Raw genomic sequence first — 19,517 nt, 5'->3', positions numbered from 1 at the left:
CAGACTTCCAGCTCTTCAAGGAGATAGCCAGTGAGATCCACTGAGAGACTTCCCTCAGGGACAAGGGAGTGGAACTGAGCTGGCAGATCTTTAAGGAAGTCTTCCACCACGTGCAAGAGCTGGCAAACCCCAGGAGCAAGAAACTGGGCAAGGAAGGCAAGGGAACAGCAGGGCTGAGTAGGGAACTGCTGGTCAGACTGAAAGGAAAGAAGCAAATGGACAAGCAGTTAGAGCTAGGATGGGTGGCCCAGGAAGAGCTTGAAGAGACCTGGAATTGATCTAGGCAAAGGACACAAAGAATAACAGGGAGGGAGGGCTTCTACAGGCACGCTAACCACAAAAGGAAGGGCAAAGAAGGTGATCCCCTCTGATAATAAGGGTGGAAACTGGTAACAATGAATAAGGAGAAGGCTGAGGTACTCAACATCATTTTGGTTCAGTCTCCAAGGGCAACATTTCTTCCCAAATCTCTTGAGAGGATGGACAGTAGGATTGGGATTGGGAGAATAAAGTCCCTCCCACTCTAAGTAAATATCAGGTTCATGATTACCTGAAGAATGTGAATGTACCAAAGAGAGGGAATTGGCTGATGTATTCTCCAAGCCACTCTCCATGCTATTTGAAAAAATCTTGGTAGTCAGGTGAAGTCCCAGGTGGCAAGAAAAAGTAAAACATGGTACACATCTTAAAAAAAGGTTGAAAGGAGGACCCTCGGACCTGTCAGCCTTTCCTCTGGTGAGGAAGATCACAGAATAGACTCCTCTAGAACCTATGCTAAGGCACCGGGAGGTGATTTGAGACAGTCAGCACAGCTGCTCCAATGGCAAGTCCTGAGTGACAAATTCAGTGTTCTCCTAGGATGGACTGACTACATCAGCGGACAAGGGAATGGCTACAGTTGTCATTTATCTTGATTTCTGTACAGCCTTTGACGTGGTCCCCCCACAAGATCTTTGTCTCTGAAATCAGAGAGACTGGGATTTGACAAGCAGACCATTAGGTGGATAGGCATCCAGAGGGTAGGGGTCAATGGCACAGTGATGGACATCAGAGACAAGCAGTGTCCCTCAGGGGTCCATACTCAGACCAAAGTTATTTAATATCATCACTAGTTACATTGACAGAGGGATTGAGGGCCCTCTCAGCAAGTTTGCAGATGCCACCAAGCTGAGCAGTGTAGCTGACACACCTAGAGGATGGAATGCCATCCAGAGGGACCTGGGCAAGCTTGAAAAATGGGTCCATGGGAAAATCTCATGTGTTTTAACAAGGCAAAATGCAAGGTGCTGCACCTGTTTGGGGAAACCCCCAGTCTCAGCACAGGCTGGGGATGAACAGATCCCAGCAGCCCTGCCCAGAAGGAATTGGGGTGCTTATGGACGAGAGGCTGGACCTGACCCAGCCATGGGCACTGCCAGCCCAGAGAGCCACACGTGTCCTGGGCTGCATCCAGAGCAGGGGGGGCAGCAGGGCAAGGGAGGGGATTACGCCCCTCTGCTGAGACCCCATCTGCAGGGCTGCATCAGCTCTGGGCTCCCAGGAAGGACATGGAACTGTTGGAGTGACTCCAGAGGAGGCCACCAAGATGATCAGAGGGATGGAGCACCTCCTGTGCAGAAAGACTGAGAGAGATTGGTCAGCCTGGAAAAGAGCCAGCTCCGGTGAGACCTAATTGCAGCATTCTAGTATGTGAAGGGAGCCTTCAAAAAAGGAAGGAAGAGAGACTTGTTCAAGAGCTTGTAGTGACGATACAAGGGGCAATGGCTTCAAATTCAAAGAGAGTAGGTTTGGATTAGAAATTGGGAAGAAATTCTAAAGTGCAACCATGGTGAGGCACTGGAACAGGCTGTCCAGAAAAGTTGGTGAAGCCGCATCCCTGGAAGGCCAGATTAGTTGGGGTTTTGAGGAGCCTCATTTACAAAAGGTGTCCCTGCCCACGTGGATTGGAATTGTATGATCTTTAAGGTCTCTTCTAATCCAAACCATTCTATGATTCTTTGATTTGACAGACAAGAATACTGAGCACCAAACCATTCCACAACAGAATTTACTAAAAGGGTATAACAGTGGACTTCACATACTGGAAAACTAAACTCTTCCTGACAGTAATGCTATTTGCCATGTGTCCAGAAGGATTCTAAATTGTGAAAGACAGGAAGAAATTAACAGCTAAGGAAAATGAACAGGAGTGAGAAGAGAAAGGAATAGGAAAACCCCAAAACTTGTATTTGGGTCCATTATTGAAAGCAAAATATTCAACAATATCCCAAATTTCCAAATAAGAATTTTAATTCATGGATGATATTCACAAAATGAGTTACTGAGGAACCAATGTAATATCTTTGGTATTATGTTTTTGTTTTTCAAACATAACACCTTTTACACTTTCCAGCATTAGCTCTGCATCACAAAACAATGTAACTTACTTCCTTCACACCCAACATTTAAGAAGCCTCTCTTCCAATCCTTTGTTACCAAGTTCAAGCCTCATGGCAAAACTAAAGTACAATTATAGCAACAGATGTATAGTTAAGGGGAAAAAATGGCACTGAGCTGAAAGATAGTATCTAATCTCTCCATGATTTATAATCAGAGTAGCAGTTTCACTGATACTAATACTTGCACTTTACTAGCTTGAAACCTGTCACTATTTCACTCATATTCCTCTGACATACTTTTTTCCAGATGCATTTCTAATTTACTGTATTACAAAGACCTCAAAACAATGCTTCAAGAATTGTTCTGTGGAGAATTCATTAATAGTTAATATAGGTAGCTTTACATAGTAAGTAGTTAGAGTATTCTAAGGAGCCCTGATATAGTCCTCTAGAGAAAGGTTTTCAGCATCTCTTAACCAAATAAGCAGAAATACAAATCCTAGCTGTCTTGCAGTATACTATTGATCAGCATGCTAAAGGACTCTAGAGTGTTTTAGAGGAAAAAAACACTACCAGGTTACGCTCAAATTTTTTTGGAGATAGTAAATCTGGAATATAAGATACTTCTTCCTACTAAAGTATTGCCAGTGCCTCACTCCTCTCCTCAAACTATTTTACTTTTATTTATTTAAGAAGCCAACTTATAGATCAGTATTTAAAAGGTGAATTAGGCTCTGTTTTTCATCCCATGCACCACTGTTGAAAAAAAAAAAAGAGCAGGTAATTACCTGTTTCTTTGAAATGCTTTAATTAGCTTTGGTTCCCATGGTAACAGTTCATTAAGCAGTCGTAACAATGTACCATGCAATTCCTTTACTGCTTGCTTCCGGTGGAACCATCTTCCCTGAAAACATAAATTCCATTTATTTATCATTGCATTAGACTAAAATCCTATTAGATTTTACTAGTACTACAATAATCTTGGTACATGGAGATAGCATATGAGGAAGACAACTGGAAGAAAAGATTAGGGACTTCCAGAGTTACATCCACCCTTCCAGAGTTATATCTATCTAGGACATTATTACTTTTATTTTAATACTACAGAGGGATAATGTCATAGTTGGAAAAGTAATACTGCAAGGATGCTCACTTTTCACAGGTCAAAATTAAAATTGAAAGGATTCCACAAATACTCCATGTGCTCAAAATTACTTAAATGAGTAACCAACATGGGTAGTAATCTATTCAGTTCAGGGAAATCAACCACGTATGTACACTTTTCTGAGTTAAAATTTTTACGGAAAATTGCACCATAATCTCATTTAAGAGAAGTGGTATAAAGTATAACATTATTATTTGCAAAAGAAACCTTACTATAATTTTCAAGGATAAAAATCCGAATGTTTTTCTGTTACATTTTATTTAAAGTTGTAGAAAAAAGCTTTTTTTAAAAGAGAAGTTTAGCAAATTTGTCTTTTATGAAGCAACATGCCACTATGCGAGTATGCCACAAAGCCCAGTTTTCCAACATATATCCTTTAAGCTTTTAATTCAAACACATAATTAAAAGTTTTATTTTCAAAACTGATATATGTAATCTTATATTCATGTTTTCATAAATCTAGAAAGTCTGAATAAGGAGTGAAGACATTGGGAAATTACAACCATGCTGGCCACGGTGCTGCAGAACACAACCCTTAACACTCACACATACCCCTTGTACATATTTTTTCCCAAAACTTTATTCTGTAGTTCATTGCACAAAAGACTGAACAATGCATATATATGTAACTGTTATAAAAGAGATGTGGTATAGCACTTCTGCCACTCAACCAACTCTGTGCATTTTATGTAAATGAAGATTTTAGCTCTCTACTTGTCAAAGAAGATGTAAAACACTCAAGAGACTATGGTTCTGCAAGAAAAAGAAGCAGGACTTGAGAACTTTCTTATTTCATATACATATTTAGCTTTTGATAGTGCACATATCCTTCACAGTCTCCTGTGGTCTAGCACACCAAGAAAGCTAAGACAGGAAAATCTGGATAAAGCTTGTCACAGCTGCCTTTCAGCACTCTACAAGAATGATCTTCCCAAGGACTTTGGACAATTTCTCTCTACACACTTCAGCAGATCTTTTCAATGTACAAATTCACTCAGCTTGAATGCTTGTTTGAAGAAAAAGTATCTATTTTTTTATGGATAATCATTTACATGTTACATTACAAAACAAACAGTTACCTTCATTCTTCAATTAAAATTACAAAAGCAAAGATTTCAAGTAGGATCATTACGCCACATCACCACATAATGACCAATGTTGTACACACAGACAAAGCCAGTAAACTGTATTATAATTTCCTTCACTTGTGGCCAGTCTCATGCATAAAACCTGTCACTAATCGCTACAACAAAAACCAGACCTGTGCGTACTGTAGTCTACAAGAGGATTTGGTATCATCTCTTAAAGTCAGCAATCAACAGAATTAATTGTTTACATACAAAAGAATATTACATGCACAGATATCTTTTTCTTGTAAGGTAAACAAAACATTTTGCAGATTGTTTAAAATAACGTATTTATGTACTGCAGAGCATTAGTGCATTATCTCAAAAAAAATCAAATAGCAAAACAAAACAATGCTACTACTATTGTGAAGAAGAAATGCTCTACATGCAGTGACATAGCAAAAAAAAGTGTGAAAATGCAATATTAAAAATACATGAAAAATCACTGCAAAGTAAAAACCCCAAGAAATTATTAATTTCTGAGCCTTATTTGTCTTTAAATAAGGCTAAGGTCTTGGCTTTACAAAAAAAAGAGTATTTATGAGAAAAATAAGTATCAGCTGACCACTGAATAAATTTGAAGCAGCAACTGTTAGACAGCCAGAACATGTACAATGTTTAGTCAAGAACAGACTTCAAGACTTTACTGACTTCATTAATACTTCACAGAAAAACAAATATATTACTTATCTCTCTGCTTACAAAACCAAACATAAAAAGCTAGCCAATTCCTGCCCCCTAATTCTACAGGATTAGCACCTCTAGATGGAGGCCTGTCTCTAGTGCTGTCCCCAAGGGTTCAGTACTGATCCAGTATTGTTTAACTTGTTCATCAGTGACTTGGATAAAGTGGCAGATGCCTCCTCAGTGAGTTCACCAATGACACAAAGCTGGGAGCAGTGGCCAATACCCCAGAGAGCTGTGCAACCCTTCAGAATGATCTCAACAGGGTGGAGAAACAGGCAAAGAGGAACCATACTTCCAAGTAATTTCAATGAAAATTTTATAGCAATATCATTTTAAAAAGCATAGATTAATTATTCCGCTTTGTTTCAATTACTTATTTTTCTTAGTGGGGTTTTAGAATTGACAATAAACCTGTTAAGGGAAAAATGAACAAATTTTAGCCAGGAGAAAAACCTTTTTTCCTCAGAAGTAGTCAGGACTGAAGAGTATAGGCCAAAAAAAGGCTGGAATAAAAAAAAAATCATTCTCTTTTAAATGATTGTGGTTTAGTTGATTTTCTGTGCAAACACATAAATGCCAGATGTTATTATTCCTTAAATATTACACAGTAAAAAGAGACATTAAAAACATTTATAAAATCTTAAGATCCATCACAACAAAATTTAACATTTCTTTTCATGTGCAATTTGATTCTCTAACACAGTCCGGTGCTTGTCTTTTATTCAGAGGGGGGTAAAGGCAAATCAATTGATAAAGCTATGACTTAACTCCCTATTACATAGCTGCCCACTGACTTCTATAGATAATACATTTGTTTTCACAAATATCTGCATTGTAAATTCTCAAAAATACCAAATGATACATTATAAGAGATCAGCTACAAACTGAGGCTTAGGAGGTTCAGGCTGGATCTCCAAAAGTACGTTCATCAGAAACATACAGCACTTGTTCTCTGGGAAAAGATGCCAACCTCCACCTGGCTACAGACTCCTTCCAGGCAGCTCTCTCCTACGCCTCCTTTTCTTCAGGCTCAACACCCTCAGCTCCCTCAGCTGCTTCTTACAAGATTTATGTTTCAGACACTTCACCAGCTTCATTGCCCTTCTCTGGTCTCACTTCAGCACCGAAATGTCCTTCTTGTAGTGAGGGGCCCAGAACTGAACACAGGATTTGAGGTACGCCATTGCCCTTCTTGGCCACCTGGGCACTGCTGGCTCATGCTCAGCTGCTGTCACCAGCACCCCCAGGGCCTTTTCCTGTGGCAGCTTTGCAGCCACTCTGCCCCAGCCTGTGGCACTGCCTGGGGTTGCTGTGACCCAAGGGCAGGACCCAGCACTGGGCCTTGTTGAGCCTCACACCACTGGGCTGAGCCCATGATCCAGCCTGTCCAGATCCCTCTGCAGAGCCTTCCTGCCCTCCAGCAGATCAGCACTCCCACCCAGCTTGGTGTTGTCTGTGGGCTGACTGAGGACGCGCTTGATCCCCTTGTCCAGATCACTGAGAATGGTATTAAACCAAATTTAGTTACCAGGTTGTTCCAATTAGTGACAAACAAGACACTATTTTTTTTCTGGAAACACAATATAAGGTATTAACACAGGAAAATACCAGAGGAAAAAAGGACTAGATAGAGAAGTAGGCAATGTGACTTTAGGCTATGTCAACTTACAAGTAAATTTCAAAAATGCGAACACAATAAAAATACATTTTACAAATGGGCTGAATGTTTCTGTTTAAATGCAGAGAGACATTCAACACATTCAACTGAAAACTCACCTTTTAAAATAAGGTTTCTGACATCCAGAGCAGCCAGGAAATGCTGACTCCACTCTCTGTGATCGATGCACCAACATACACTATTCTGGTATACTTATCATGGAACCCCAAAGCAGACTGGAGCCAGGATATTGATACATGGGGTAAGGACTGAACTTTTTATATGAGTTTTTGTTTTGCTTTTAAATAAACACACACACACAACACCACAATATTAAGCAGTTTTATAAGATTGTCTGTAATCTTTACGTTATATCCCAGGGACATAAAGTAAAGAAAATTAGTAATCTTATAAAACCATGCAATATTGTTGAAAAGGGGTGGTGGTGGAGGGAGGAAACTTACCCTTAATAGGCCTGCTCCATTCTGCTGCGGGGTTCTGTGGTATGTGTGACATCACCAGTCTAGCGTTTTCTAGTGATGTCACACAGAGAGGGAGTTGGCGATCACCAGCTGCTTTGGACAACAGATACCTAAAGAAAAGAGATCAGTAATTTTTTCAAATCATATATAGATAAATGTTGAATGTTCTTAATAATTTATTTATGGGCCAAATACTACAATTTCAGGCACTTCCAATTTTGACTGAATAAGAATGCATTACAAGATCATGTTTTCACACTATGCAAACTCATCTGTTGTTGAAAGTGTTTTAATTTTGAAAATGCTTAGAGTTATCTTCTACAGTAGAAGTTCCTTAGAGTCAGCCTCTTGCATTTTACTTTCAGCAACATCATTCTGAACATTATAAATATATATCAACAGCTAACCAACCTCTGACATTCTTTGAAGACTGGGATTAAGTAGAGAGTCAGGAAGAAGGGCTTGTAGTAAATTATAAAACAAATTCACTTATGACATCTCTTAATCAATTCTGTCTTTGAGCATTTACGAGCAACTAATGAGAAGTCCTGACTCCAGCATCCACTTCTATGACCTATATTTCTGATCACACAAAGTTATATCCTAAAATTATCTCATACTCTCTTCTTTCTAATATAGGCAAATAAAGTAAAACAAACAAAAAACAACAACACCAAAACAAAGTGCAATAAATTTCTTGCTACCAAGACCGTCTTTGTCTCCTGATTTAGTTCATTACCGTGAAATGGTTTTTATTCAAATATTTAGCCACATTCCAATTTTCTTTAGGCACAATTACTACACAATCATCACAGTATTGATTAATATACCACTTTTTTTAGAAAAAATATCAATATATATAAAATATATAAACCACAAAAACACAAGAAAAAGTTTATTATCAGCATGAGCTTACTGTTGAATCCAGAAGAAAATTATCCAGCACTGAATTGTCACATTTTACCCCTCCATTAGAAGAACTTCAAAGTTATCAACTAACTTACACCTCTGGAATTCACAAAGAAAATGGATGTATGTAGTATCCTAAACTGTTTACAAAACATCTATGTTTTTTAAGTTGTACTTAACTCCTTCTCATATATCTGAGTATTTTTCTCTTCTTCACTCTGGATATAGAAGTGTTTCTGCATTCTTCAGATGAGTGTCTTAAAAGCCACTGTTTTGCTAGTACTATGTGCTGACAGGAATGTCTTGAATTTTTTCTTCAAAAGAATATACTGATTGACCAATATCTAAAGCATTGTGAACTGTTCTGAATACACAGTAGTATTTCTGTGACAAAAATGTATGAGTATACATTGATCTCTCATGCAGAACCCACACTTTCACATTTGGAACTGTAGAAAGGTATGTGGCAAAAGCAGTTTAAAGACAACTTCCCCAATAAATATATTTAGGTTTAGTCAGTCACACATGGAAAGGCATGAAAGTTCAAGAGAAAAGAATTGTGAAAAAAGCAGACAATAAAGACAGAAAACTGGAAAAGCTTAGAAAAACTGAAGAGCATGAAAAAAAATATTGAATCTTAGTGAGATAAGCCCAAGTTAAAAATATCAGAGAAGATGATCAAGTACTGTGGAGAAGATTTCAAAAACCAAAGCCTAAAATTGGCCTTATTAATTTATATTATACAACTAAATATTACAAATGATCCATATCTTCAATCTGTCCCCAGAAATACAAGAAGCTGCATGGATGTAAATGTGTAAATCTGTCTCAAAATTCAGTATTTGGGCTCATATAAGTGTTTTCAAGAGATGCAGGCAAGGCATAGAGAAGCAATAACAGTATTTTGAAGTGATTAAAGTACAAATCAAGTTTTCAGGATAAGGATGTAAAAAGAGAGCATGTAAGATACATAACAGATGAAGATACGTACTAACAGAGAAACTAAGCTTAAATTAAAAGAAAATGTTTCAGCTGCAAGACTTGAAGTCTGTCTATTAATACCCTTGAACCCAAGCATTTATTGGTTTCTCTTTTATTGTAGCTCATTTTACCTGCAGTTTCAACCTGCAAATAGGTGTGCATACACAGATTTCTCAGATTCTAATATTTACTGTTTGCGTGCATATCTATGTAAATACAATAATGCTGATGAAAACAACTATAACTGAAAACCCTTTACATGCAAAAGTCTCAAGCATGGCATATATTTCACTGGGGAGGGAGGAAGTGGTCAGGACAAGAGGAGGCAGGGATGGGGAGAGGAAATCAACCTCTGAATAAAAATTGAATAAGATTTAACCCAATAATAAAAATGTTTCCCTAGGCCGCAGATGAGAAGACACAGTAGGTTTTTCCACTTCATTGTTTGCAAAGTTGAGGTCAGAATTACTAAAATATTAGTAAGAGCCCTAAACTATTTTTGATGGTTGAAACATGAGTTTCTGCTGAAGGGAAGTTCTTCAGAAGTCCCTTTAGATTTTTGTCTAAACACAGCTTCCCTGCCAAACATTTTCAAACACGTTACAATATTTCCTATTTCCTCACTGAACAGAGACAGAATATTTTATAAACTTTTAAAATGAACCATTTTTCCTTTTTTCCCATGTATTAACATATTTTTAAAAATAAAATGCAGCAAATCAATGAAAAACGTCAGAAAGCAGCCTCTGAGTTTAGATACTTACACCTCATGAACAAATTTAACAGCAGCTTATTTGGAATCTCATAAAAAACAGACAAGGAAAGTATGTTCCACGCTGGATCAACATAATCCTTTTAATAACCCCACAAGTTAATTTATCTGAAGTTCTAACTATTTCTGACCTAAACCAGCGGGTTTTTCACTTTAAATTTTCAGGTGTAGTCAGAAATATATATTTTTGCAGGTAACTTAATGCTGCAGAAAACCACAGTTTCCTTTTAGGCCTTTTGACTCACCTGCTAAAACAAATATCCATTTCCAAAGATAGACAAAGGCATTCAACCCCCTGGGACCATCTCATTATAAGCTCCAGGAAAAATAGCAGAACACAAAACCTTTAAAAGGGAGGATTTCACTTTTTAAACTATTAAGTCAAGAACATCATGGTGTTACAGACCTCTGCAAACAATAAAGCCTTTTCTCCAAACCACAATTAGCTGTTACCTTGGCTGGTGTCATTTGAGTAAGTAACCTTTGTCTGACTTTCCTCTCTCTCTAGGGACAATGCAGTCTCCTTCTCAGGAAGGTACTGCCCATTATTCGTTTTAACCTTCTCAGCTTATCGGTGGGAATCCTGGGCTCCAGCCTCCCTGTTCACCCTCTACACAGCTATGCATTTTTCCATCAGACTTAGAGGGCATGAATCAAATCCAATAGTGCTACCAAAATAAAGTCTTGCACTCAGTAAACAAGAAATCTTTCCACATTCATGTTAAAAACTCAATTCATTTTACTGCAAATTCAGCTAGCATCTGCAAAAAAGCCCTAAATTGACTATTATATGCAAGCACCTGCAGTCCTGTCACTTTCATACTACACAATGTCAAGTAGGGTTTGAAAAAATAATAATAAAAATTTCTGCTATGATATGCAACAGTTAAGTACATAAAACTGATCAACCAAGCAACTTAATTAACAGTTTCACACACACACACAAAAACCCTTCACATCACATGAGAGGTAGATTAGCTAAAAGGCAGTAAGAAGATTTTCATTCACACTGCAAGTCCCACTGATTAGACCAGACAGAGAAGACCTAGGGAAAAGCGGGATCCAAAATGCCAGAGACTGATAGTTGTTATCCTGTGTAGTGATCCAACAGAATGCATTACTTTATTGCCTCTTCTTTTAAAAGAAACTTTCTATATTAGATTGAAGTCTTCATGTGATCCTAAATATACTAGCAAAATGCCTCCCTATCATGTGTGTTTGTCAAAATTATTTTTCCAACAATATCACTTCAAGTGTGAAATTAAGCTACTTTGCAAATCTTGGTCAATTTTCTAGTTATAGAAAATTTCTAGCAGCTCACATTCAACAAATGACCATGAATATTATATATACAGACTCAATTTTTAAAAAACTAACAAGAGCTAAAAATTCAACAAAGTATCCATAGAATTTTTAGCTAGTATGTTCTTCTACTCCTACTTTACTGACTGCATGTAATTTTACCCACACCTTATCTGTGCATGGATAAGGTGTGGGTAAAATTACTACTAGTTATTTTATTTTATTAATTTTATATTTATTAAATTATTTTCTTTTAGTAATTTTATATTTATTAAAATTACTACTAGTTATTTACTAATTTCTACTAGTATCTAATTTTCATTGCTGTAAATTCTGTTTTTTTCCTATTGATTCAACCTTTAGTCCAGTTTTTAAAATTAAAGGATGCAGTTTCACATGTCCTCAGCAATATACAAGAGCTAGAAGACATTCTAGCTTAGACATTCCTTAGGGTATCAGCCTTTCACTAAGCACAGATCATTAAACTTTAAGTCCCCCTTCTGCACTTTTAACATTCTTCCTTATATTTATATTTCCTTCACTTATTTACAAATGTTTAAGTCAGGTACAATACCAAATCTGACTTCTCTTCTCCCTCTGGATATGTAATATGTGGTAAGGAGAGGAATTATTAAGTAGCTGAAGAAATAGACCTTTTAGAGCAGCCTGCTCTAAAAACTGCAGGCTGCAATTACATAAAAATACAACTGCAAAATCAGTCCCATTTTCTTTTGCCTGCAGATGGACATTTCTGTTCTTACAACCACCACTTAATCTGCAGCAGAATACAAGCACAGGTATTTCTGCAACTCCATGATAAATTGCATTAGAAAACTGGTCTGGCTTACAAACAATTCACCGGCATAAATAAGTAGGTAGGTTTATCATAATCTAACTCTCACCATGCAACAGAAAAAAATTTTGCTAGCCTCTCACATGGGGTGGCATGGAAAACAGAATCTTCCAGAGACACAGGGAGTAGGAGCTATTTATTTGGCAGCAGTTTTGGCTTATATCAGTTGAAAGCATATGTGAAATTGCAGCATTGCTTCAGAACTGTGTCTAGAGCTCAAGTACAGAGTTGAACTCTTAAAAATTAAAGAACTCACATAAAATTTAATTTTCTACTCTAAACAGACACAGCAAACTAGCACAAAGCAAATCTCATCATGGGTATAACAAACTCACCAGGAATCAAGAAAAAGCTCAAGGCTTTTTAAAAGGAAAAATACTACTCATAGCTAATCTAAAGACAATACAGGTAGAGAAAAGTAGAGAACCAAACTGTTTTAATCAACCAAACGGTAAAAATACTTTCCAACATTTCCAATACTTTCCAACATTGATGTAAAAGAAACTTGTAGAAATGCCCAAACTTAGAAATGCCCAAACTTTAAATTATCCATTACTTTCTATTACATAACCCTATTCTAATTTTATTTTAACTTGCCAAACAAAAATCTGTCATGTCATTTGTTGTCTCAAGTTGATGTTGTGAAAAGTATCAGATACAACCAGTCCAACTACCTACAAAAAATGAGGGAAAACAGTGTAAGTTTATTCATACTAAAAAGGCCCTGTAGCTCAGCTCTTTCATTATAGTGTCCATTACCTCCAAGTTCTGGAGAAGGAATTCCTTTTATGTACTCTAGAATGGTCTTAAAGGTAACACAAGGGAGGTTACAACTAAGAAAAGGTTCTACCTGAAAGTCTTAATTTAAAGTTAAATAAGCTGTACTTCTAAAATATGTTATTACTTAACATAACAGTAAAGCTTGCCTTGAAGGTTTTTCTCAACAGCCTGTGCTAGCAACTTTTACAACTGAAATTACCAAGGAGGTTACTTGTGAAGAAGAAAGATTCCTGTGGCTTCACCCAGGTCATTATTGCAAACAAAAATCAATATTAAATTACCACGAAGTAGTAAGAACATCACCATCTTTCACTTAAAACAAGAAAGAAGTCAATGAACAGCATGTAAGTGTCATCATTAAAATAGATTTTCACATTAGGTCAAATTCCCATTATCAAATTAGAAAATTGTTTTACTTAACAGAATATGCACTTCAAAAAACCAGGACAAACTCAATTCTGGATGCTTCTGATACTGCCACTGTCATTTTGTTACAGCTGAAGAATGAAAGTCTGCATTTTCTCCAGTTTTTCAGACATCAAACATAACAACACATGGTGTTAGACTTCAAAAATGAAATCCTAAAGACTTTCATTACAAAGCAAAACTTCATTTTAACAAGTTCAAATTTAGGACTATTCACCTAATTTATAATTTTTCTATTTGAATGTTTAAAAGGTAAATATAATATTTCCCTGATAAATATTTTTTTTCAAAACTAGTATCTCACTTTACTGTTTCCTCATAACCACTTCTACAGCAATTAATCCTAACCCTTTTTCTCTACATAAAATTTCTAACAACACAAGTGTTTAGACACACAGAATCATTATGTGATAGGTCTATAAAGACACAACAAAAGATAGTCCTTACCTCACAACTACTGAATGCTGAATGAATTGTATCTTAATTTGCCTGTACTTAACTGTTTGAGTTTTTGAAGACGGTGCAATTAGAACTAAACATAGTATTCCTGCTATGTCATGCAACTTACTTAGATAATGACATTATCAAATTTCAGTTTAAAGTGCAATTATGACATATTTAGCATTTGTCTACCCTTGAAGAAGTCATGTTCCTACAGTTTTACTAGCAGACTGAAAGTCTCACCTACACATAGATTATTGATATGCTGTAGCATATCAATACAATCTATATGCTATTTTAGCATATATATACTCTAACTTTGGGCTTTTTATCCTATTGCTGACATAGCTCTTCTGATAACCTCTTGGCATTCTTATGATAAAACCAGTTTACAATTTAGCAACTACAAAATAATTTCAAGATTAGGCTGGTATTATTCCTTTGTCTACATTAACAATTATGCTAATTGCACTGACACTTGTCTTTTAGAATCCTAACTTATTTGTCTTTCTTCTACTACAGCTCTCTCCCCTACTGAAATAACTTCAGAATATATTGATTCTTCATGAGACTATAAACTTCCACTTGAATTAAAAGCAGCCTGATTTCTAACATAGAAAAATAAACACTTCTAACTACTACTTTTTCATAGAAATGCCACCATAGAAGTGCCTACCAAAGGTTCAATAAAGGTACAATGAAAAAAGTAGTCAGAGTTCTGTAGAGAGCTGTTTCAACTATTCATGTATTTAAACCCATCTACCATTTTAATAAGAATCACTGCCTTCTATAAAAGGCATGCTGGATTCTCTTGTCTGTTATTCCTTCGAGGTTTTCAGTTGCATAGACTCAGTGATCCAGAGTATATTGGTAAAATTTGTATCTCAATCTGATATCAAAAGCCACATGGCATGCTTTCTGCTACAAACTCCTTCAATAAATATTAAACAAAGTAAATTTTAATAACACATGCAAAAAAAAAAAAAATGAATTATGAATTTCAGCTCAGTAGAAATTCTGATCAACACTACATGGGCAGATATGAGAATTCTATCCTGTAATTATTTGTTGGTAAGAACTTATCCTCAGGGCAAAAGAGTCACAAGGAGTTTAATGGAGATTAACTACTCATTTTAAGGTATTACCACTATGTATATTTTGTTTTGGCATGGATAAGTGCTAACACAGGTACTGAATTCATAAAAATATCATAAAAACATTGAGAACAGAGCATCCCACACAGGAAAGATTACGATTACAGTCTCCAGGTATCAACCTTAGGAAGTTTTCATGCAGTTACTGAAGAGCATAAAAAATTGAGTTGACAGGCCTCAGCAAGTAACTGACACTGTTTCATATCAATACAAGAGAAAGCTTTTAATGTCACATACCGATTTCTTTTTAATGTCCTCCAGATCTTTGAGTTCATTCTCAATCTTTGTGATTAATTCCCTGAGTTCATCAAGATTAGTGCAAATAAGCTAAAAAACAAATGAAGACAAACACTTGGTGATGTGGGACTTGGAAAATGTACATTGAAATTAAATAAAATTTAAAAGCACATTATTACTTAGTGCCACCATTTGATTTGTATTTTCTTATAGTATTTTTAAACATTAAAAAAATCCCAAACAAAAATCAGGACTTGTTGAGAAAAGGAAAATCTAAGTAGAAAATTCTCTTGTTCTTCAGACATAAACCACATTTCTACCTGTAAGCTTCCATTTCAAAATGTAGGTATTTTCTTAAAACTTCTGTGAATGACAACTACCAAATTTCTCTCAAGTACAGTGATGACTTAGAACAGTTTTGAGTACCAAAAAATTCCCTGGCAAAATAAGTATACTAGCTTTGTAGTATGTGTTAATAACATATTACACTTGGTACAACTTTTCCTGACCATAACTTTATATGCTTACACAAAGTATTCCATCCCTGGATATGTTCAAGACGCATCTGGATCTGGTGATGTGGTTTAGTGGTTTTGGTGGACAGGGGTAGTGCTGGGTGGGCAGTCAGACTGGATGATCTTGAAAGTCTCTTCCTACCTTGATGATTCTAAGGCAACCTAGTCATCTACCAAATCTACCTACTTAATGTATCCTTTAAAAAAGTATTACATTATTCTAATTCTTGTCTTTAGAAATCAGCTTATTATATTTTTTTCTTTCAGAAAATGGATGCTATTTTCTTGAAAAAAATGTCAAACAAAGGTGATCTGTATATTTTGTCTTACCATCACCTAGGGCAAGTTAAGACTAAAAAAACTAGAAATTATTAAGATGTTAGGTTCTGTTGAATTATGTTATAGTAAGACTTGCTTCTTCTGAACACCCTTAGGTAGAAACGTTTTCCTTACAAAACACACCATCACAAAAATGTTTTTATCAAACAACTGCTAAGTATTTTTCCCAAATCAGCAGTTTATAACAACATATTTTTACTTCAAATTCAAGTGCAGTTTTAGATTTTCAGCAAATTCATATTAGAAGCAGCACTTTTGCTAGTCACTACTAAAACACTGAATTAACACTTTTAGCAAAGTAAATTTCAGAAACCTCAAGTGCATATGTGCCCTTATTTTCATAACATTGTGTACATTTGAAGCATTGAGGAAATTAATTGACTTAAATCAAAGTTTACCATTTTTACATTTATCAAGTTTAGAATAACAAATTAATAAGGAAATTGGCAGTGTCTTGCCACAGACCGTGTATACAAAATTTACTTGCAAAAGGTATCTCTCTTGAGCCAGAAAACAGAATGACTATGGGTAAGTCTATGGATAATTAGGTTCAAAATGCATGTCCTGCACCCGAAGGAGTCCCAGTTACCTAAATTATAAACTGAAGCCAAATATTGACTGTGTCTGGCCTGTGAAGAAATCCATGACACTATATTATTAAGCAAAAAAGTACATCACAAAGTCCTTGACAAAAGTCAATGAAGGCAAGGATAAAGGTTTTCCCTACACAACTATAATCAATTTTTTGACTATACACCTGACAATTCAGTTTACTAAAGTCTATTGTTGCTTTTTACTTTCTCCTACAAGACCAATCCAAACTACATCAATGTGAAAAACGCCAATAAATAAAAAATGCCAGTAAATAAAGTTTAATTGCCTTGGGGCAGGGGGTGATGGGCAAGAGTAATCAAATCCCTAAGTGACAATTTTCATTAGATGAGAAGTACATTTGAGGATCTTAACTGTGTGTCAATAACCTACTGATAAAATAAGGACAGTAACAGCAGCTGAGCTTGGAGGATTTATGGTCAAAATGAGTTTAGTGTTTTAAATACTCCAATACGGAACTGAAAAGCACTATAAAAAGGTTCAAGAAAAAATTTCAATTTTTTCATTCCAGTATGATTTGAGATGAGGAAATAAAGATGCACACTGACTGGGAAAAAGGTAATTCTGAAACTTCTCTCACATGGTTAGCATTTCCTATCTTAGAGAATGAAGTTAGTGTTTTGAAGGAAGGTTGAAAAGAACAATGATGAAAATAACAAAGTGTATTCTACTTTATACATTTTGATATGGATCCTAGGTGCTATTTCTCCCAATGAGATTCTTATTCCAGTGTTCTTTGCATATGGCTGGTAATTGGTGAAACTTAGCAGTACAATTTTCTGCAAACAACATTTCCTTCTAATATGTTTTGTATGTTTTAATGGATAAGTTAACATAAAGGCAAAAAAAAAGATATTAATGTTACAATCTAATAATTTTGTCACATTTTGATAGCTTACTGGTAGTTTCACATATGGCTCTTGAAGAACATACCTTCTAATCACCTATCATGAAGAAAATAAGTGAAAGTGAAGTGAAAAAGTGGTTCCATTTTGAATTATCAGAGAGAATGAAAGACTAGTTCCTATTCTCTAGAACACTACATGGTGGCTTAAAGATTCAGCCTGTAAATGTTTATATTAATCTCATTAGTTGAGGACATGTTAACTGCAACAAAAAAAACATCGCATACGGCACAGTACTTACTACATAGAGACTTTTTTTCATAGGCAATAAGCATCCTGTTTTTCAATTGTATACCAATTATACTCCAATTGAAGTGGAAGATTCAGATATTCAGTAAAATTTCAAATTCAGCGTTCAACTTTCATGTTATGATGCAACCTCAGATCTCAGTAATCTCTCAAAGACTCTCATTGACTCCTAGGACTTCAAGGAAGAAAGACAAAAAAAATCTGCTCTGAACTTTCTAAGGGAAGACAGGGGGCTCAAGCTCCATTCCAACTTGGGATTCTCCTGTAATCAACCTATAAATGAACTCTTTAACATCATAGAATCCAGTGTATTCCCCAGATCATTGATGCTCCTTCCTTGCCCCCTTAACTTCAGACAAACTTTTTGCAGAATTTTAATTCACTTCAACAGGGTCTCACGCTTTATTTCAAGTTATTTGTGTAATGACTGTTAATTATAATTGGATTTCCTATGAAGCTGCCCTTTTATCACTGACATCTATATGTGGAAAATGTCCAGATAGCCCTCTTGGGATCTGCATTTAATATAGACCATAGATGATGAAACTGAAATTGTTAAAGACACACTGAAACAGAGCATGCATGTTCCTTTTCTCCTTACTTATCATACATGTAGGTCTATGCAGCTATGAGTGAATGTACATAAGGTGAAAGGAGAAAAGACTAAGTGAAACACTGGTTACCAAACCTAAATGTACTCTGTAATTGGGAAAAAACTGCAAAACACTTTAGTGTCTCTTCTGTACAACACTATAACTACCATTAATTTCTTTAAAATGTTAATGAGCAGCAGTAATAAGAAGCTAAGAATAATAAGCAAGAGACAACTCAATAACAATCTATGAAGCTGTAAACCCACTTCTCCAATAATTCTCAAAATATTAAAACCAAGACTGGGGTTTTGTGCATTTTTATTTGATAAAAAGAATTTAATTTGCATCTCCTTTTGATTTGAGTTTGTTTTGTTGTTTGCAGGGCTTTGGGGATTTTTTTCAAGCAGTCTTGAGCTATATATTCTAAAAATGGTATTCTAAATGCTAGATTAAGTAACACTATTACCTTGTGAATTTTCACTAATAATTGATTTTGATTTGTGTCACTGCACATAATCAAACACTTATTAGTACTCTTTTACTCAGCTTTAAAGCCAAGTCATGATTTTTCAGAACATCTATACTTAAGTACAGAACCTAATCTTATAAACTGAAGTGTCTTCTGGTTGGGTTTGCTGGTTTTTTACATTTGTAGGCTGCAGGCATTTGAAACATATTATACTTCTTAATTTACCAACTTTCACTCCAAAAGAAGTGATATATAGACACGAATAGCAAAATCCTTGTGATTATGCCCTACCATCACATCTCACAGGGCCTGTAAGATCTAAGCTGTTTTACCAAATTTTTAAAAAATATACTTGAACCTTCAACTACTTACATAATTTCATAAAGTTTGGCCATTTGTGTATGTGAGGAAAAATATATTGAAGCATAAATACAAGACTGCCAAAAGTCTTAGTATTATTCCAAACATAAAAGGTTTAATACTT

At 35.7% G+C, this 19,517-nt stretch overlaps 1 protein-coding gene across 1 annotated transcript in view; it reads right to left on the bottom strand.

Annotated features, from left to right (window-relative positions):
* Nucleotides 1-19,517, bottom strand: part of KIAA2026 (KIAA2026 ortholog) — a 49,202-nt gene that overhangs the window by 13,899 nt on the left and 15,786 nt on the right. Inside the window, exons 5-6 of the mRNA XM_054285224.1 lie at nt 15,352-15,441; nt 3,167-3,282 (exon numbers count right to left, since the gene is read on the bottom strand). Coding sequence (XP_054141199.1) covers nt 3,167-3,282; nt 15,352-15,441 — 206 coding nt within the window. The remainder of the gene's footprint in view (nt 1-3,166; nt 3,283-15,351; nt 15,442-19,517) is intronic.

This window comes from Melozone crissalis, unplaced genomic scaffold, assembly GCF_028551555.1.
Source record: "Melozone crissalis strain CALT ecotype California unplaced genomic scaffold, PUWL_Pcris_2 ptg000005l_1, whole genome shotgun sequence".
NCBI classification, from domain to species: domain Eukaryota; kingdom Metazoa; phylum Chordata; class Aves; order Passeriformes; family Passerellidae; genus Melozone; species Melozone crissalis.
This window is presented reverse-complemented; position numbering and strand designations above follow the sequence as displayed.